This window comes from Solanum verrucosum, unplaced genomic scaffold, assembly GCF_900185275.1.
Source record: "Solanum verrucosum unplaced genomic scaffold, falcon-dt-bn FXZP01000112.1, whole genome shotgun sequence".
In the NCBI taxonomy this organism is placed as follows: Eukaryota; Viridiplantae; Streptophyta; class Magnoliopsida; order Solanales; family Solanaceae; genus Solanum; species Solanum verrucosum.
In genome coordinates, this window is record NW_026020441.1 from 1,268,266 (window position 1) to 1,288,296 (window position 20,031).

At 37.0% G+C, this 20,031-nt stretch overlaps 1 protein-coding gene across 1 annotated transcript; it reads left to right on the forward strand.

The window, feature by feature from the left end:
• The first annotated feature begins 15,723 nt into the window (after positions 1-15,723).
• On the forward strand, positions 15,724-19,374 carry LOC125808362 (uncharacterized). Its single transcript, XM_049488073.1, has 4 exons — positions 15,724-17,909; positions 18,000-18,314; positions 18,402-18,501; positions 18,586-19,374. The coding sequence occupies exons 1-4, from the start codon at positions 15,724-15,726 to the stop codon at positions 19,372-19,374; spliced, it is 3,390 nt and encodes a 1,129-aa protein (XP_049344030.1).
• Positions 19,375-20,031: the final 657 nt, after the last annotated feature.

The following is a 20,031-nucleotide window of genomic DNA, read 5'->3' on the forward strand; positions in this document are numbered from 1 at the left end:
ATTTATATTCAATCTTCTTAAGTCTACACTTAATATATTCAAATATTAATTACTTGATCTTAGCTTGTGTATTGCATGTACTTGACTTTCAGGTCTGGCTCGAAAAGGAGATCTTGTCAAACCTTACAACGAACCGAAAATAGTTCTACGCCAGCGTAGAAAAATGAACCAGGGACGACAAGGAGAATTGGGGTTAGGTATTCCGGGAAACTTTGATGATGATAATCAAGACAACGTGAATAACCCGAAAAACGTGAATAACCCAAGGGACCCGAATAACCAAAGAGGACTGCCTGTTGTTCCCGCAAGACCAGTTCGTGATGTGGCAATCCCACTCACAGCCAACCTGGCATCTAGTATTAGGAAACCTCCACCAGGGGATAGATTTGAACTAAAGCAGAACATGGTGCATATCCTCCATACTAATGGGCAATTCACTGGTCTATCCCATGAGGATCCTCAAGTCCATCTTAGGACTTTCATAGACATTACCAATACATACATCCCAATTGGAGTCTCATCAGACTATGTAAGGTTGACTTTGTTCCCGTACTCATTGTTAGGAGCTGCAAAGCGTTGGCTAGACTCTGAGCCACCAAACTCCATCACTACTTGGGTCTAGCAAAGAAGTTCTTGAGTCGATTTTTCCCATCCAAGAAAACCGCCAAGCTGAGTGGTGAGATAATAAACTTTGCTCAAAAGCAAGGAGAGGACATGTACCAAGCATGGGCGCGTTTCAAACAAATGTTCAATGTTTGCCCACACCACATGCAAACCAATGAGGTACTTTGTCACACTTTCTTTGACGGTTTAGACTATAATGCTCGTTCTCTTCTTAATAATGTAGTAGGTGGACAGGCCCTAGCCATAACAAGTGAAGAATTCTTCGCTTTACTCGATATACTTTCTGAAGGGAACCAAGGGTACGAGGGAGAAATGTCTAGAACTCCAACCCAAAAGGCTGCAGGGATCTTAGATGTAGACCAAGCTACTGCCACAAATGCTAAGTTAGATGCAATACAACATAACATTACATTGCAATTTAAACAAATAGCTCTAAATCATGCTCCGGTAAACACAGTACAACAGGCAGCAAATTGGTGTGAAGTATGTGGTAGTGAAGCTCATGACACTGAGCAATGTGAGGCAAACTCGGATTTCGTAAACTATGTGGGTAATGCGCAAAGGAGCAGAGTGCAACAAAATTATGGTAATACTTACAACCCTAGTTGGAAGAACCATCCTAACTTCTCATGGGGTGGTAACCAAAACCAAAATCAAGCGCAAGGGATTAACCAATACCGTTCTCAAGGGGCTGGGAAACAATACTACAATCCTATCCAAAGCTCAAATTCTGTTGCACTAAAATGGGGGATGACCAATGAAGAGCTACTCCAAAAGCTCATGACTGAAATATAGACCAAATTAAATGATAGAATAGATAAGCAGGATGAGAACATTAGAAACAACCAAATGTCCCAAAGGAGTTTAGAGAAACAAGTTGCGCAAGTGGCTAACTCTTTGAACTTGCGTCCCCAAGGTGGGTTGCCCGGTGATACTGAGCCAAATCCAAAGCAATTGCATGCGGTAAGTACTAGAAGTGAGCTGCAATTAGAGGAACTAGCTCCAAAGAAGAGAGACACTGAGGTAAGTAACAAACAAAAGAAAGTGAAAGAGGTAGTAAAAAGCTCAAATGTTGAGGTATCCGTTCCTCAAAAGAAATTACCACCTCCATTTCCACAAAGGCTCAAAAAGCAGAATGAAGATGAATGCTTCGGTAAGTTTCTCTCTCTCCTTAAACAGGTTCACATCAATTTACCTTTGGTTGACATTTTGCAGGGTATACCGAAGTATGCTAAATACGTGAAAGACATTGTGGCTAACAAGAGGAGGCTTACGAAATATGAAACCGTAGCACTTACTGAGGAGTCCAGCTCAAGGATTCAAAACAGACTGCCCAAAAAGTTAAAAGATCCGGGCAGCTTTACTGTGCAGATCACAATTGGGCAAAGTGTTTATGCCCAGGGGTTGTGTGATTTGGGGGCTAGTATAAATTTGATGCCCCTATCTTTGTATCTAAAACTTGGGTTGGGTAGTCCAAAAAGAACCACTGTTATTTTTCAACTTGCCGACAGATCCATTGCGAGGCCAGAAGAGGTGGTAGAAGATGTGTTAGTGCAAGTAGGTTCATTAATTTTCCCGGTAGATTTTGTGGTCTTAGACTTTGAACCCGATCCTGAAGTTCCATTCATTTTGGGACGTCCTTTTTTGGCCACGGGCAAAGCATTGATTGATGTAGCAGCTGGTCAATTAACCATGAGGGCACATGATAAAGTCGAGGTATTTGATGTTTACCGCGCTCTAAAATTACCTTATATTTATGAAGAGTTGTCTGCTATTACTGTGGTTGATCGCATAGTAGAGTCACATTCAGTTGTGCCCGAAGACCCCGTAGAAAGAGTGTTAGTAGGTCATAAGAGAAATGAAGACACTGAGGCTCAAGAGATAGAAACATGTCTGAATCTGGCACTTGTGGAGCCTCACAGGCGGAGAGTAGAACCATTAGAGTGTGAGTTAGGGCCACCACCAAAACCCTCCATTGAGGAGGCCCCAAAGCAAGACTGAAAACATTGCCGGCTCACCTCAGGTATGCATTCTTGGGTACTAATGAAACTTTGCCTGTTATACTTTATGCAGAGTTGTCTGAAGTTCAGGTTGGAGCGGCATTACGGATTCTAAAGCAAAGAAAGAAAGTTATTGGATGGCAGATGGGTGACATCCATGGGATTAGTCCAGCTTTATGTATGCACATAATCTACATGGAAGAGGATCACAAACCAAGCGCACAACATCAACGTCGACTAAATCCTTTGATGAAAGAAGTGGTGAGAAAAGAGGTAATAAAGTGGCTAGACACTGGAATTGTGTACCCAATCTCTGATAGTAAGTGGGTAAGTCCGGTACAATGTGTTCCCAAGAAGGGAGGTATGACACTGATAAGGAACGACAAGAATGAGTTGATTCCTACTAGAACAGTGACCAGGTGGAGAATTTGCATGGATTACTGGAAACTAAATGATGCTACCCGGAAAGATCACTACCCCGTTCCCTTCATTGATCAGATGCTTGACCGACTAGCAGGACAAGAGTACTATTTTTTCTTAGATGGGTATTCTGGTTACAACCAGATCTTGATTGCACCCGAGGATCAGGAAAAGACCACGTTCACTTGTCCTTATGGTACCTATGCGTTCAAACGCATGCCAATCGGACTTTGCAATGCACCAGCGACTTTTCAAAGGTGTATGATGGCCATTTTTCATGATATGGTGGAAGACTTTCTAGAGGTGTTCATGGATGATTTCTCTGTCTTTGGGAAGTCTTTGTAATCTTGATAAAGTACTTGCTAGATGTGAGGACACTAGCTTAGTGCTAAACTGGGAAAAGTGTCATTTTTTGGTAAAAGAGGGGATAGTGTTGGGACACAATGTGTCTAAATCTGGTTTGGAGGTTGATAAGGCTAAGGTAAAAGTTATTGAGAAATTGCCCCCTCCCATTTCTGTAAAAGGTGTGTGTAGTTTTCTTGGTCATGCAGGTTGTTACAGGCGATTCATCAAAGATTTTTCCAAGATTGCAAGACCTGTGTGCAGTCTCTTGGAGAAGGAAGTGAAGTTTGACTTCGATGAGATGTGCTTAAAAGCTTTTGAGATGTTGAAGAGGAACTTAATTGAAGCTCCCATCTTAATTGCTCCTGATTGGGAATTACCATTTGAACTCATGTGTGATTCAAGCGACGTAGTAGTGGGCGCAGTGTTGGGACAAAGAAAACATAAATTGTTCCACTCGATCTATTATGCAAGCAAGACCCTTGACTCTACACAAGCTTATTACAAAGTGACTGAAAAGGAGATGCTGGCTTTAGTGTTCGCCTTCGACAAGTTCAGATCGTATTTGGTAGGTACTAAAGTGATTGTTTTCACTGACCATGCAGCTATTAGATACCTATTCAACAAGAAGGATGCTAAACCAAGGCTAATTCGATGGATATTGCTTCTCCAAGAATTTGACCTAGAGATCAAAGATAGGAAAGGTACTGAGAATCAAATAGCAGATCACTTATCTAGGTTGGAGGATTTTTCACATGTGAATGAAGGTGAGCAAATCCGGGAAGAGTTTTCGGATGAACAATTGATGGCACTAGATATCTCTCAAGTACCATGGTAGGTAGACATTGTGAATTTGATAGTAAGTGGCGATTATCCTCCGGGTGCAACCACCCAACAAAAGAAAAAGCTCAATCATGATGCCAAGTTCTACATTTGGGATGAACCATTCTTGTTTAAGCAATGCATAGATCGGGTAGTGAGAAGGTGCAATCCGGAATCTGAGGTTCACAAAGTGCTCGAGAGTTGTCATGCTAGTCCATATGGAGGTCACCATGGAGGAGAGCGTACTGCTCATAAGGTACTACAATCTGGTTTCTTTTGGCCCTCTTTATTTAAAGATTTTATTTCTTTTGTGAAGGGTTGTGATAAATGCCAAAGGTTGGGTACTATTTCAAGAATACATGAGATGCCACTCAGTATCATTTGATGTGTGGGGTATTGACTTCATGGGTCCATTCCCACCATCTAGTGGAAACCAATACATTATTGTGGTTGTGGATTATGTTAGTAAATGGGTGGAGGTTGTAGCTCTTCCTTCCAATGATTCAAGGGTAGTGATAAAGTTCATCAAGAAGCACATCTTCACTCGCTTTGGCACTCCAAGGGCAATTATAAGTGATGGAGGTAAGCATTTTATTAACTATCTTGTTAAGAATCTTCTTGCTAAGTATGGTATTCGTCATAAGGTTGCTACAGCCTACCATCCTCAAACAAGCGGTCAAGTAGAGGTTTCAAATAGAGAGGTGAAGCAAATTTGGCAGAAAATGGTGAATGCGCAAAGGAAGGATTGGTCGGATAAACTAGATGATGTGTTGTGGGCATATAGGACTGCGTACAAGACACTAATAGGGACTTCTCCATATCGCATAATATTTGGGAAAGCATGCCACCTTTCGGTGGAATTGGAGCATCAAACATATTGGGCAATTAAGAAGCTGAATTTAGACCCTGAGCTAGCCGGTAAAAAGAGAGTGAATCAACTGCATGAACTTGAGGAGTTTAGGCTCCATGCTTATGAGAATGCCAAGCTATACAAAGAAAAGACGAAGAGGTGGCATAACAAGCACATTGTAGCTCGTACCTTCAATCCAGGAGATAATGTACTACTCTTCAACTCTAGACTAAGGTTATTCCCCGAAAAACTAAGGTCAAAGTGGAGTGGTCCATTCAAAGTGGTTAGAATTACTCAACATGGGGAAGTTGAACTTCAAGGTGAGACTGGCCCTACGTTCTTGGTCAATGGGCAAAGAGTGAAGCACTATTATGGTGAGGATTCGGATCGTGATCGAGAAGCTCTGGAGCTAAATGATGATGATCCAAGTTGCGTCGTGCCGCGACGTTAAATCAAGCACTACATGGGAGGCAACCCATGAACAAACTGTAACAGATAGATAGTATGTCTTTAAATTCTTGAAAAATTTTATTTTAGCGTAGTTTCAATTCTTAGAATATACGTTAGTTATAGCTAGAAAAGATTTTTCTTTCATCATTTGTTACTTAGTGGAAAAAAATAAAATAAAAAAAATCAACTGTAGCCAGGCGCACTGGTAGGCACGCCGCGCCTGGCATATAATTTCAGATAATGTTTTAAGGCGCGATACAGGCGCGGCGCCCCACTATCGCGCCTTGAACTTGCAGAACAGCGTACTGAGCGGCGAGTCATGCCAGAAGGGAAAGTTCAGAGCGCCTTTTCAGGCGCTATACTGGCGCATCGCGCCCCTATCACGTCCCTGCCCAGATTTTTTTAAATTCGGGTCTTTACCCAGATAAAACCCGACCCACTCCCCTTAAATCCCTAAAACTCCCAATTCTCTCCCCCATTCTCATACAAACCGCCCAAACCTCCTAACTTCTCTCCAACTCTTCTTCTTCTTCTCACCTTTCATCTTCTCCTTCCTCCATTTTTACTCCCATCCAAACTTTTCTTCTTCCCCCACCATATTTTTATCTCCCCTCTTCTCAATAACCAATTCGACCCCCCCACCCAAATTTTCTAATCTTCCCTCTAGTGTTCTTTTCTTAACAGGTTTCAATGGCACCTAAGGTGAAGAATGTGGCAGGGTCTAAGCGGAGTAGAAAGAGCTAAGCTTTCGGATCCTCTAGCGGTCGGGAACCGGTCCAAAAATTTGGCAAAAAGGCTATTGAAAGGTATGGATGGACCTGGTTTGCATGTCAACAAGAGGCGAAGTATATGGGCGACGAATTTGTGAATGAGGTACAGTTACAGTCACAATTTCCTGATATATATCAGACTGTTAATGATTTGGGTTTGCGGTTCATCTTTGAAAATCTGGGAGATTGCAATTTGACGTTAGTGAGAGAATTTTATGCAAATTGGTTAACTAAAACAAAATATAAAACTGTGTCGGTTAGGGGGAAAGATGTCAGGTTTTCTGCCCGAATTTTGAATGAGTTGTTAGGAACCCCGAATTGTGACCCTGATGAGTTTAATGGCTTGAAGGATAAACCTCCTTATAGGGCTATCCGACATACCTTGTGTTGGGTTGATTCGACTGCTAGGTGGGAGCAGAGTAAGGATACTGGGAGGCATAATACCCTCCATTTTGCTAACTTTAATCAGGTTGCTCGGGTGTGGCTGAAAATAGTGTGTACTGTGTTGTTGCCTGCTAAACATTTAACTCAGGTAACTCAGGATAGGGTGGTGTTAGTCTACATGCTGATGAAGGGAATGCCCATTAATGTTGGGTCAATTCTGAGGCAAAATATGATGAAATTTCAAAATAATATGCGGTGGAGATTCTGTTATGGGGGGTTGATCACCCGTTTTCTGAGGGGTGAGGGTATTGAAGAGGAAGCAGTGGACTTGACTATTTCTTATCACCCAGACGTGACGGGTAAGTTAGTCGATGTGACCCGAACTAAAGCCCTAGATCTGTCACATGGACCTGTCTTGTCTGCCCAAGAGAGGCAAGCCCGTGATGACAGCATCATGGCAAGAATGTTTGGTATGGCAGAACTGCAGTTGCGCATAGGAGGGCATCCAGTTACTGATGCTGAGATGGAAACTATGGCGGAACGATACCCGTTGTCTGAAAGTGCAGCTTTTTTGTGCAAGACTGGTCCTGCCTTTGTAGAGCCTTTGGATGATGATGAGCCTACTGCTGATGAGGCTATGAATGATAAGGAAGAGGCTGCAGATGCCGCTGATGAAGCGAATGCCTTCATGGTGTTCGATGGCGGTGATGACGAGGTCTAGAGGCCTGAGGGAGTATTACTAACTCTATACCTTGCCTTAATTGTGCATTGGGGACAATGCTTACTTTTCAAGTGTGGGGTGGGATAATATGTCTCTATTGCATATAGTTGTTTACTGCTTTATCGAGTCTAGTGGTAGCTTTTAGTTAAAAAAAAATTATTTTGGGTTCCTCAGCGTTTGTTTTCTATACTTTTACTGAGGATTGTCCCTTTGAACCGACTAGGACTAGTTTATTGCTTTATTAAGTCTTAGAGTCGTCATAGAAGTGACAAGTCCCAATGATGGTTAGATGATGACCGTCTTAAAGGAAAATTAGTCACATAGAAGAGTAGGATTGAGAAACCAACCTTGGCCTTTCGAAACTATGTCCGGAAAGATTAGTCAAACATCATGGGTAGTCATATTGGGAAGAATGCAATAAATTGTTGACCTTGTAACAAGTATATGTTCTTAGTTTTGACTCAAAGTAAAACTATATGGGCTTAATTGTGTAATGATAACGTAATGCAAGTTGTAGAAGCATGTTGGTTGATATATCCTAATATGTGTCATAATGCCATGTGTGGTGAGAATTGATTGGTTCTTTCTTAACTTGATATCTAGAACTTGCCTTGTGTGTTAAACTAGTAGCGTGTATGAACTAAGGAATGTGATTGAGGAGCTTCTTTGAAATATCTAATTCTTAACTCTACGTGTATGCCTACCATTGAAATCATCCTTAGTGAAGCCCCATTGAGCCTTTAGCCTTGTTTATTGATAAACCACATGATAAGCCAAAACTCATTGTTTGATACCAAGTCTTTTGATCCCATGAAAATCCTTAATGCACTATGTTAAGAAGAAGGGTTGGAAAATGTTGGTTGATATAGTAAAGAGTGAATTGCTACATTGTGTGAAAAAGGAAATTCTATTTTGGCTCTGGTCCTTAGCGACAATGTGCACCTCAACTAAACGTGAGAGTGGCTAATTTAGAATTATGCTTAAAACATTGGGCCTAAAAAAAAAGCAAAAAAAAGAAATAAAGGGAAAATATGGAGCAACAAAAAGGGTTAATAGTCATGAAGTGTGTACTAGGAGAAAAGAAGAGTTATAAAGAAAATTGTTGGCTAAATAATGATATGTGCATTAGGGAGGTGTAGTCACTAAAATGATTCCTAAATATTCCCTCCCTTACCTTAAGCCTACATTACAACCTAATGAAAGTCCTCTTGATTCCTTGAGAAGTATGTGTGGAAGTAATAATACACTATTGGCCAGCTTATGGCATGTTGAGAAAAGTAAGAACTTCTTTTGAGAGGGTGAGTTGACTGTTCGAAAAATAGGCCTTGTTTATATTGAAAGTTGTTCGAGTGAAAGGCATTACTAAACAAGAACAAGTGAGGGCATTCATGCCATATATAAGATTATTGAATTGATGTGTTTGTATGAGTTTGCATTAGCTCGAAAATAATAATAAAAGGGTCACTTTTTGAGCATGTGTTGTACTCGGTGTAAATGCTGTGAAATTATTGCACCCATGATGAACTACAAGATCATGATAATTTGGTTGATTTTAAGGTGGGTTGATAAGTCCAAGGGTTTTGAAAAAGGTTGATAGTCTAGAGATTGTTTGAGGACAAACAAAGTTCTAAGTGTGGGGTGGTGATCTTAGGCATATTTATATGCCTAAGTTGCCAATAATTGCCCATAAGTCAATAAGATTGAAAGATGATCTTTAGTCATTAGCTTAATTTTTGGTGTAACTTGTAATGATTGCACACTTACACATATGATTAGTTGTTTCAGGAACTCTCAAGGGAATTAGAGTCAACTTGAAGAAAAGAGATGTAAAAGACCATGAAACGCGGCTAAGGATGAAGACCCCAGGGCCAGGTGCACTGCTAGGCGCGAGGCGCCAAGGGCCAAATTTCAGAGAAGCCTCTCAGGCCCTCTGAGAGGCGCGATGCGCCTTGGGAAAAAGTTCAGAGACGTTTTCCAGGCACGCTGCTAGGCGCGGCGCGCCCAGAAGAGAACTTTGGAGGCAAGTTTCAGGCGTGATAAGAGGCGCAACGCCCGAACATGATGCCGACTTTTCCAGCGAACATTCAACTAAATAGGACTCCTTGTTGGTTTAGGATTGGGTCTTAGTTTTTTCTAATTATTATAAAGAGACCCATAAGGTTCATTAGTAGGGGTGAACTTTTTGATTTAGTGTGTAAGGGCAAGAATTCAAGTTTGGAACAGGTCTTAATCTTTTAACTCTTCTATTTTCCGGAAATTGCATTAACGATTGTATTTTCTTGTTTTCTAATAGCATGAGTAGCTAAACGCCCTAATTCTAGGGCTGTAGCTACGAATGATTGTTGATTATTTGGGGTTTCTGAATTAATTCTTAGTTGTCATTATAAGTTACTTCTATATTCTTGTTTTAGTATTTATTGACTGGCCATCTAGAGATAAATTTATTGTTTAACCTTAAAATCGAGAGAGGAGAGGTTGGATAGACCAGAGAATATAGAGAGCTTGATCGACCCGTTAAGTCGAGGTGATTTGTGTTCAGGAGTGACGCCCGGACAAACAACTCGCTTGGTTACGAAACAGGATGAAATATAAATGCTCGCTAGTTAGTCTATTTATCCCCGCTCAACGATATAGTTAGATAGCTAATTAGAGTAGGCGACTAGAGGTGTGTAGCCCGACTCATACAATTAACCCTGTAAACCAGTAACTTGACAACTGAAATTAGTTCTAAGCCTATAATATGATACATGAGATTCAATACATGTTGCAGCCCTGGGATTGCTTTAAACTTTCTAGAAACATTATATCAAAAATCGTTCACAATTAGTTACTCTCATTTAGTTCATAATTAGTAGTAGTTAACAATTAATTATCAACTCGTTGAAAAGATTATTTTTACTTTTATTTGTAGAATTAAGTGGTAAATATAAATTAATCATAAGTCCCTTGTGAACGATAACTCGTTTCTTTAAAAATCTATATTACTTGTGCGACCACGTACACTTGCGTGTGCAATTGGGAGCAACAGGTAACATGTCAAAATAGTATAAAATTACTTACTAAAGAAATGTATGATAAATATTGTTCCTTAGATAATGTTGAAAATCCTCAAATGTCTATGCCTCAGTAGGTGCCCATGGTAGAGTGAAACATAAACTTGGTCTTGACTCTTCTAATAAATGTGAATTTGTTAAATATCTTGAACAGGATTCAGATAATATTACAAACGATGAAGGTATTTCACAATTATTGAACTAGTGGAGGGCTCGTGGAACTCAATTTCCAAAACTTAGTAGGATGGTGAAGGACGTGCTTGCAATTCAAGGATCATCAGTTGCTTCGGAGGCAGCTTTCAGTGCGGCAAGATTTCAAATTGGAGACCACAAATATTCGTTAGCAGAAGACAGTTTGGAGATATCGATGTTGTTTAGAGATTGGATAAATGCTGAGCGGAGAAATCAAGGACTTCCAAAGTTGGATAGTCAATTTGAACTTTTCATAGATTCAGCCATTGGATGTGTTAGTGACGATGGCATGGAACTTCAAGATCGTCAACGAGCTTTACCAAGACCAGTAGTTGATTACGGTCAGTCTATAGCTGAGTTAGAAAAGGATTTACGGGACTATACAACTATTAGTATTACATTTGAGGCTTAGTTGAAACAAAACCCTTCCTAGAAGGTGGCTGCGTAAACTATGCACTCTACTAATAGTTGTAAATTGTAATTTGTAATACAAATTTAAATAAATTGGAATATTGGATTTATATATTTTAATTTGTGACTTTGTGTCATTGTTTTATCCTTATTTTTATTTAATTTTTTAAAATTACAAACTTAAGTTATTTAAATTATAAGTTATAAATATAACTTATAAGTTATAACATATTAATAAGTAATAACTTATAAACTTCAAAAGATTCAAATCTTGAAAACTTAAGCTCAAAAACATTTTTTTTTTAAAAAAACTTTATTAAACTTAACTTGCATACTTCAAAAGATTCAAATATTTAAAACTAAGCTCAAAAACATTTTAAAAAAAAAAACTTTATTAAACTTAACTTGCAAACTTAATAAGTAAAAATTAAAAAAAATATCTTTAAAATAAACTTAAGTAAAACTACATTATAAATTTCAAAACTATTAATTTAAACTTAGAAAAATAAAAAAACATAAATATTTTTGTATTTCAAAAAATTAAAATAACTAAAAATTTTTTATCATATTTTGATAGCTAGATGTGTCGTTCCGTTTATCCCATCCCGTTCCATTCAGGTCCGTTCCGATATATAGTGGGACGGGACGAAACCGTGTATCCATACCGGTAATTCCGGTCCGGTTCATCCCAATACCGGTCAACAAACCGGTCAACCCATCCCGTTCCGGTCCGGTGATTCCGTTCCGATCCGGCGCCCAGTCTTAGCGTCTCCATATTGTTCCTTAGGTTTTGGAACATTGTTTCCTTCACTATCTTTGATGGTTGGAGTTAGAGGTCCATTAGTAATTCTAACCCATAGTTCATAATCTTCAGCTTGAATGAAGTCCTCCATTCTGGCTTTCCACCATGAGTAGTATTGACCATGGAAGAGTGGTGGTATGTTGATGTTTTGACCTTGACCATGCCCAATAGGAGGTGCAGAATTCATTGTGATCTTATCTTGAGTTATTAGACTCTTGTTAAGATACCCTCGTTCTGATACCAATTGTTGGAATTATGGCCTCCTTAATTCAGTAAAGGAACACGTACTAACATTTGATAATTGTGGTAAATAATTTTGTAAATAATAATCAGTTCACAACTTCATATTATTTATCACAATTTCAAACTACACAACGATTCCACACCTATGTAATCTAAGGAATTATAAACTCTAATCCCTTTTTACCCAAGACAAAAACCTTAGGTTTAGGCCTTCTAAAAGTCTTCCAAGATTCTCCAACTTGGTAGACTCGTCCTACACTCAACACTCAATTGCAGTCAATTACTATTAACTACAATCTTACATTTATTCTCACAAACTCACAGCACTCCCAAGTAAAATACAAAACTCTCTCAAAAATTCTTTGATAGTGTTTTGATTATCTCTCTATGTAAGTGCGCAAAATTCTTAGAAGAAAATCACACCCTATTTGTAGACTTGAATTTCTCAAAACCTTCTTCAACTCAACTTTCACTACTAAAAAAACAGCGTTTAGCGACGGACTATAATCCGTTGCTATATAACGACGGTTTAACTACAGAATAAATATTTTGTCGCAATAATAATAAGCAATTTTTTTTTAATTCTATAGCGACGTAATGGCGACGGATTGTATATTCCGTCACTATTTATTAGCGCGAAAAGTTGGCGCCTTAATATTTCCTACGAATTTAACAACGAAAGGGCTGCGACAAATTGAATTAATTTTGAACGACGGATTAGCAACGGAAAATTCGTCGTTACAACTTTTAGTATTTATTTATAAATTTTATATTTTGTAGCGATAGAAAAATCTGTCGTTAGTTTCCATTCTAAATAAATCAAAGATGTTTGTTAGCGACGGAATTTTATATGTCGTTAAATCCGTCGCAAAATAAAATAAAAATTTAGGGATAAGTTAGGGCACACAAAAATTCCCTCTCCATTCTACTAACAAAAGCTTTGAGCTCTCCCACTGTCTCTCTTCGGCTCTTCAACTATTCATCTTCCCCATTCTTCAAATACGCTACTAATTGCTCTTTCACTCTCTTCAATGTGAGAAATCAATGAGTTTCTATCAATTTTCGAATTCAAAATCAAGTGAGTTGTACTAACTTTTGTATACTCTAATTTCGAGTTTATTTTTTGTATATTAAGATGTGTTCTATGGATTTGTGTTGATTTTGTTTGTGGGTTTTGGTAATCTTGAAATATGAGACAAGGGTTCTACTTGGAAGAATGATTTTGCCATAATCGAGTTACACTTTGCAATTAGGGTTTGTTTTAAGAGATTATTGATATTATAAAAGATGTCAAAACCAGATCTTAACATAATCACTTTTTGTTGTTAGTAATCAACTGTGAATAAGACTACTTTTTTGTTGTTAGTAGTCACTTTTTCTATCTGGGTTTAGCTTGAACAGCAACAGGATTCTGCGCATTATCAGGAATACATTTTGCTATGCTTGTTGGGTCTTTGAGTTCTATTTTTAACTTCTGTTTGTATTTTTCTATTTTGAAATTGTTAATTTGAAAAGTTTAGTATAGGCATCGTATAACTCGTTTTATGAGAATATATAGTGGTGTTTAAATTCTATTTTTTTTTTCTATTTTAGAAGGCCTTATTGCAGCTTATGAAACATGTGTGGAGTTTTGTTTCTTCGTGAATGTATTTGCTGCCTGTTTGTCCTAAGAACAGCTAACCAAGTAAGCTCTCTTTCTCTATCTTATTCTATTTCATTTTTCTTGGTTTGTCAAAGTCATGACTTAAAGAAAAAATGTTTATTTGTGATAGTCGATTAGTAATTTCTATATGTATTTGGTAGCTGATTCAATTATAATTTTTACGTATTGTCAAACATTGTCGAATTAAATACAAGTTAATGAAAATGGTTCAAGAAAGAGAGTTTTAGATAAGAATTAACATTATCAACTTAAAGAAGTTGTTCATAAACTAAACAAAAAATGATTTTCTATTCATACACATAATTAAAGAAATGAATAACAAACAAACAAAAAATGACATCTATTGCCATCAACTTTTTTTTGCCACACACAAGAAAGTAAATCAAGAAGAGACTAGCAAAATTTTCATCCAATCTGTACCTAAATTTCTGCAGTAAGTCAATCAAATTTTGGTGTATCTAAAGATTTTTTCCTTGCTCCATATCAAATGAAAGATTCTTCTTGAGTTCTCGTTGTCATACTCTGCTGGATTAGATACAAGTGATTGAGATCTCTGATGGTTAATCAGATTAACATGTCTTTCACAAATTTTAGATTTAATGTAAAGTATGCAAAGTTCAATTTTTCATAGCTATTAAGTAACTGCTTGTTTTCTCTGCTCTACTTCTCAGTTTCTTTTCTTTGTGCTCCTCTATTTATGTAAAGAAATTCACCTGATCAACATACAATGATATTTAAGTTTGTATTTTTTTCTTTTCCACATGGTGTTATTATAGTTTGTGGAGAATATGTGGACCTTTGCTTCTTCGTGAACGTGTTGCTGCTTATTTATCCTAAGAACAACTATATCAAGTTTACGTAAGTTCTACTTATCTCTCTTAGTTTGTTTAATATTTTGGGTTGTCCATCTTTATGCTTGATGAAACTTTCAGAAAGGTATTGATTGTGAGCAGACATGGGATAATTATGCTATGGTGGTTAATATTTCAAATGTTATACACAGATTTTGCTGACATTGCAATCTTTCAAGGCTCTCAAATCTCGTCTTGTTCCACTAATTTCACTCGCCCTGCATCCTTCTCTTTTCATCCACCTTTTCTCAACTTTTCAGCTCCTCGGTATGATTTTTATTTGGTACTCCATTATATTTACAATCGTAACACTAGAAATTAGTTACTAGCAAGAGAAATGAAATTCAAACCACTTTCTTGATTGTTTGCAGTAATATTTGTATTATCTTTTTGGCATCACACTTTTTGTAACTTTACAATAATTAGAGTACAATACAAGTGTAGTACTTATTTTATGATCTAACTTTAGGCTTATAATTATCGAATGACTTGACATTTAATTAGCCTAAACTAGAATTAGTAGTAGAACAAATCATCATATCATTTATGTGTAGGGATTTAAGAGAGTACACTATTTTAAAATAACATTATAGTTGGGTCAAATCATACTAAACTAACTGGACAGTGATAAAAAAGCATAAAGGAGAACTAATAAAGGTATTTCAGTATGAACCTTTCCTTGACATTGCACTTCCTGCAACTTATCATTTTCTTGTTATTGCACTTTTTGTAACTGAAGATTAATAGAATAATATATTTTAAGATAACTGGACAGTGATCAAGAACACTTATATTAACAGAAAAGGCGGCGAATGATTTAAAAAGTGCAAAGATATACTCTTTTTCATAAAGGTATTTTAATATGATCTTTTCTTTGTAGGACATCCAGATTGTATAACTTATATAAGAGAAATTTCTGATTGTCTTGATTATTCTAAAATTTATAGGAACATGAGTAATTTGAAGCGTGGTTGGATGTATGAGAGGTTGGATGGACGAGGGGGTATACTCTCCAGTTTTATAACCGGTGTGAATAACTTTATTCAGTATGCATGTTCACAAAAAAATCGTATGAGTGGTGACAACATTAAATGTCCTTGTAAAAAATGTCATAACCTTAAATACATGGATGTTGAAATGGTTAAATATCACCTTTTTCAATACGGATTTGTTGAGAACTATTTTGTTTGGAAATATCAAGGGGAAGAAGATGCTATTGATGAGATGTATTATGTTAATGATTTGCATGGTGGAACTCAACCTGAATTGGGATATGATAATCCGTACCGACAAATGGTTTTGGATGTAGCTGGTCCAAACTTTGATCAAGGTTTGAGTCGACAATTTCAAAGCAATATTGAACATGAGTCATCTCATACTTATGAAACTTCAATAGAGGAGGAGATCAATCCTTCAATAGAGGAGGCATCTGATCTTCCAATGGAGGAGGAGCCTAATCCTGAGTCTCAAAGATTTTATGATTTACTACATGCCGCTGATGCAAAATTGTATCCCGGTTCCTCCGTCTCTCAACTTGAAGTTGTCTCTAGGATGTTAAACATTAAAATGGAGAACAACATGTCACAGAGAGGTTACAACCAAATGATGCAATTGTTGAAAGATTCTTTACCTGAAGATAACATAGTGCTTGATAACTATTATCAAACAAAGAAATTGGTGCGTAGCTTGGGTTTGCCAGTTGAGAAGATTGATTGTTGTGAATCAGGATGTATGCTATATTGGGGCGATGATGAGAACCTTACATCTTGTAAATTTTGTGGCAATCAGAGGTATAAGCGTCGTGTAGGCTCTCGTAAGCGGAAATTGGTCCCTTATAAGAAAATGTATTATTTTCCTTTGATCCCTAGATTAAAAAGATTATATCCATCTCATGCTACAGCTGCTGATATGAGATGGCATCATGAGTATACACAGGACGAAGGGGTAATGCGTCATCCATCAGACTCTGATGCTTGGAAACACTTCAATGAAACTCATACTTTTTTTGCCAATGAACCAAGAAATGTAAGATTGGGGTTATGTACGGATGGTTTCCAACCATTCAGTCAGACTGGGAGGAAATACTCTTCGTGGCCAGTGATTGTAACTCCATATAATTTACCTCCAAGAATGTGCATGAAGGAAGCGTATATGTTCTTAACTGTCATTATTCCAGGGCCAAACAATCCCAAACATAAAATTGATGTTTATCTGCAACCTCTAATAAAGGAGTTGACCTTGTTGTGGGAGACAGGTGTAGAAGCATTTGACATTTCAAAAAAGCAAAACTTTCAACTAAGGGCAGCTTTGATGTGGACTATAAGTGACTTTCCAACATATTCTATGTTATCAGGATGGAGTACTGCGGGCAAGTTAGCTTGTCCTTATTGTATGGAGGAGACACAATCCTTTAGATTAGAACATGGTAGAAAAACATCTTGGTTTGACAGTCATAGGATGTTTCTTGACCAACATCATCCTTTCCGGAGAGATCGTAAAAACTTTTTTAAAGGCAAGACTGTCAAAAGATTTCCACCACCTTACAAAACAGGAGAGGAGATTTTGAACCAAATTTGTGACTTAGGGATAAGGAAAGTAACTGAGTTAGATGCAGAAGAGGTTAATCGAAGAATATGTAAGTCTTGTGGATGGAAAAAGCAAAGTATCTTTTGGGATTTGCCATATTGGAGTTCTAACATGATTCGACATAACCTTGATGTCATGCATATTGAGAAAAATGTCTTTGATAATGTATTTAACACGGTTCTTAATAATGTTGATAAAACCAAAGACAATTCACAATCACGTTTGGATATGGTAAACTATTGTGATCGACCTCAGTTGGCAAAGGATTCAAATGGTAAATACCCCAAAGCTGTATACACAATAGACAAGGAAGAAAAAGCTATCTTGTTTAATTGGGTCAAAGATTTGAAATTTCCAGATGGGTATGTTTCAAATTTGGGTAGATGTCCAGACACAAATACGAAAAAGCTATATGGCATGAAAAGTCATGATTGTCACGTGTTCATGCAAAGACTTTTGCCTATTGCTTTTCGTGAATTACTTCCTAGTAATGTGTGGCAAGCACTTACAGAGTTGAGCTTATTTTTTAAAGATCTTACTTCAACCACTCTACGAGTGGATGACATGGAGAGATTAGAAGCAGATATCCCACAAATTTTGTGTAAGTTAGAACGTATATTTCCTCCAGGGTTCTTTGACTCGATGGAACATTTGCCTGTGCACCTACCATATGAAGCAAAGATCGCTGGACCTGTACAATATCGATGGATGTATCCTTTTGAAAGGTAAATGTGAAATTTTATGACAAAATTATGACAAGCATGTTATACTTGGTAATTCTAATATGATGGTACATTCATTTATTATCTATTAAGGTACCTTGGAACTCTTAAAAGGATGATTGGAAATAAAGCTAGTGTTGAGGGTTCTATTTGTGAAGCATACTTGATGACAAAGTCAACACTATTATTTTCTCATTATTTTGAACCTCATGTCATGACACGTAATCATAATGTGGACCGTAATGATGATGGTGGTATTACGGAGGATCTTGAAGGAAATCTATCAATATTCACCCATCCAGGTCGACTATGGGGAGAGACAAGAAAAAGAAATTTATCACTTGATGAAATCAAGGCCGCTCAAACTTACATATTACTAAATTGTGAAGAGGTTGAGCCATTTGTGAGGTAGTATTTAAAATTTATTTTCACCTAATATTAGAAACATATTAATATATTATGACTTTCTATTTAACTTATTTTGTATTAATGAAGTATGTACGTGCAACGTTTGCAAGAAGAATCTCCCAATTTATCACAGTGTCAGATAGATGAGAGCCTTGAGGCATATTTTTCTATATGGTTTAAGGAATACGTAAGTCTCCAACGATCATTAACTTTGATATAGTAATGTAACCTAAATTGTCTTGTGAATTTAACTAAGTCTTTTTTTAAATAGGTCCGATGCAATCATATAGAGAATAAATTCTTGCATAGCCTTGCTCATGGACCATTAATAGGCGCTACATGTCATTCAATGTATTTTGTTAATGGATACAAATTTCATACAGAATGTTATGGTAGCGCTAGATCAACAATGAACAGTGGAGTTTGTATCTCAGATCCAAATTTTGGTGATTACTATGGACGGATAAAAGAGATTATACAAGTGGAATACCGTGAAGAACCTTTAAAGAAAACTGTCTTATTCAAGTGTGAATGGTTTGACCCAACTATAGATGTTGGTGTGAAGAAGCATAATCAATACAAATTGATTGATGTTAACCAACGTCGTCGGTATAAAAAGTATGAACCTTTTATTCTTGCAATGCAAGCAACACAAGTGTGTTATGTCCCATATCCTAGCAAGAAAAAGGACAAGATAGATTGGTTAACCGTATTGAAGGTTAAACCTCGTAATGTTGTGGAATTACTTGATGAGGAAGTGGCACCAACTCCAGAACTGAATGTTCCATTTCAAGTCAATGAAGTTGAAGTCCATGAGATAGATATGAATGTTTCTGTTGATGAAGAAATACTCTTACATGATTTAAATGGGGGTGTACTTGAAATGGAAGAACCCATTGATGGGTTACATCCAAAGTATCATGAAATCCCTGGAGAATCTACAGAGGAGGAGTATGAAACTGAGGAGGAGTATGAATCTGAAGAAACTGAGGAGGAGTATGAATCTGAAGAAACTGAGGAGAATGAGGAAGAATTTGAAGAAGATTTAGATAGTGACTAGTTCTTAATAACAATATGTTATTGTATCTTCAATATTTTTTGAGTGTAGTAATTTTTCATAATATTATTATTTCCTTAGTTTATGTTTTTTTAATGTAATAATATTTGAATGACTTTTTCTTCTATTCGATATGATTAAGAATTTTTTTTTGTTTATTCAACTTGAGATTTCTATTTTTTGATGTTGCCTTTTGTTTTATAGATTTTCCTTAAAATTTGGAGTTCAGCTGGTTATTCTCAACTATTGTGACTTTTTCCTCTTCTCTTCGACTGCTGCAACTAGTAAGGTAAGTTTTCGATAACTTTTTCTTTTTTGTTTTCTGTACTATTACGTATTCAGCTTCACTATCGTGGGATGAGTTACTCTTTCTTCTCATGTTCTTTTCTACTTTCTTCACTTCTTAGACGTGCTGTAGTAGCTGCAATGATATCTGTTAGTATTGTTTTTCAGTTGCATTTATTTAGTTGATTATAGTTTTCCTCCCCCTATTTTGACTTTATATGTCTGAAATTTTACTTCGAAAAGACTGTTTAGTCATCTGTTTAAAATCTGCAGGAGATTCTAGCTCTAATTTTTAGTATGTCATATGCATGAAATTTAGTAACATTTGGGCATACTGATGAACTTTATTTAAAAATAATTGATCTTTTACAAGTG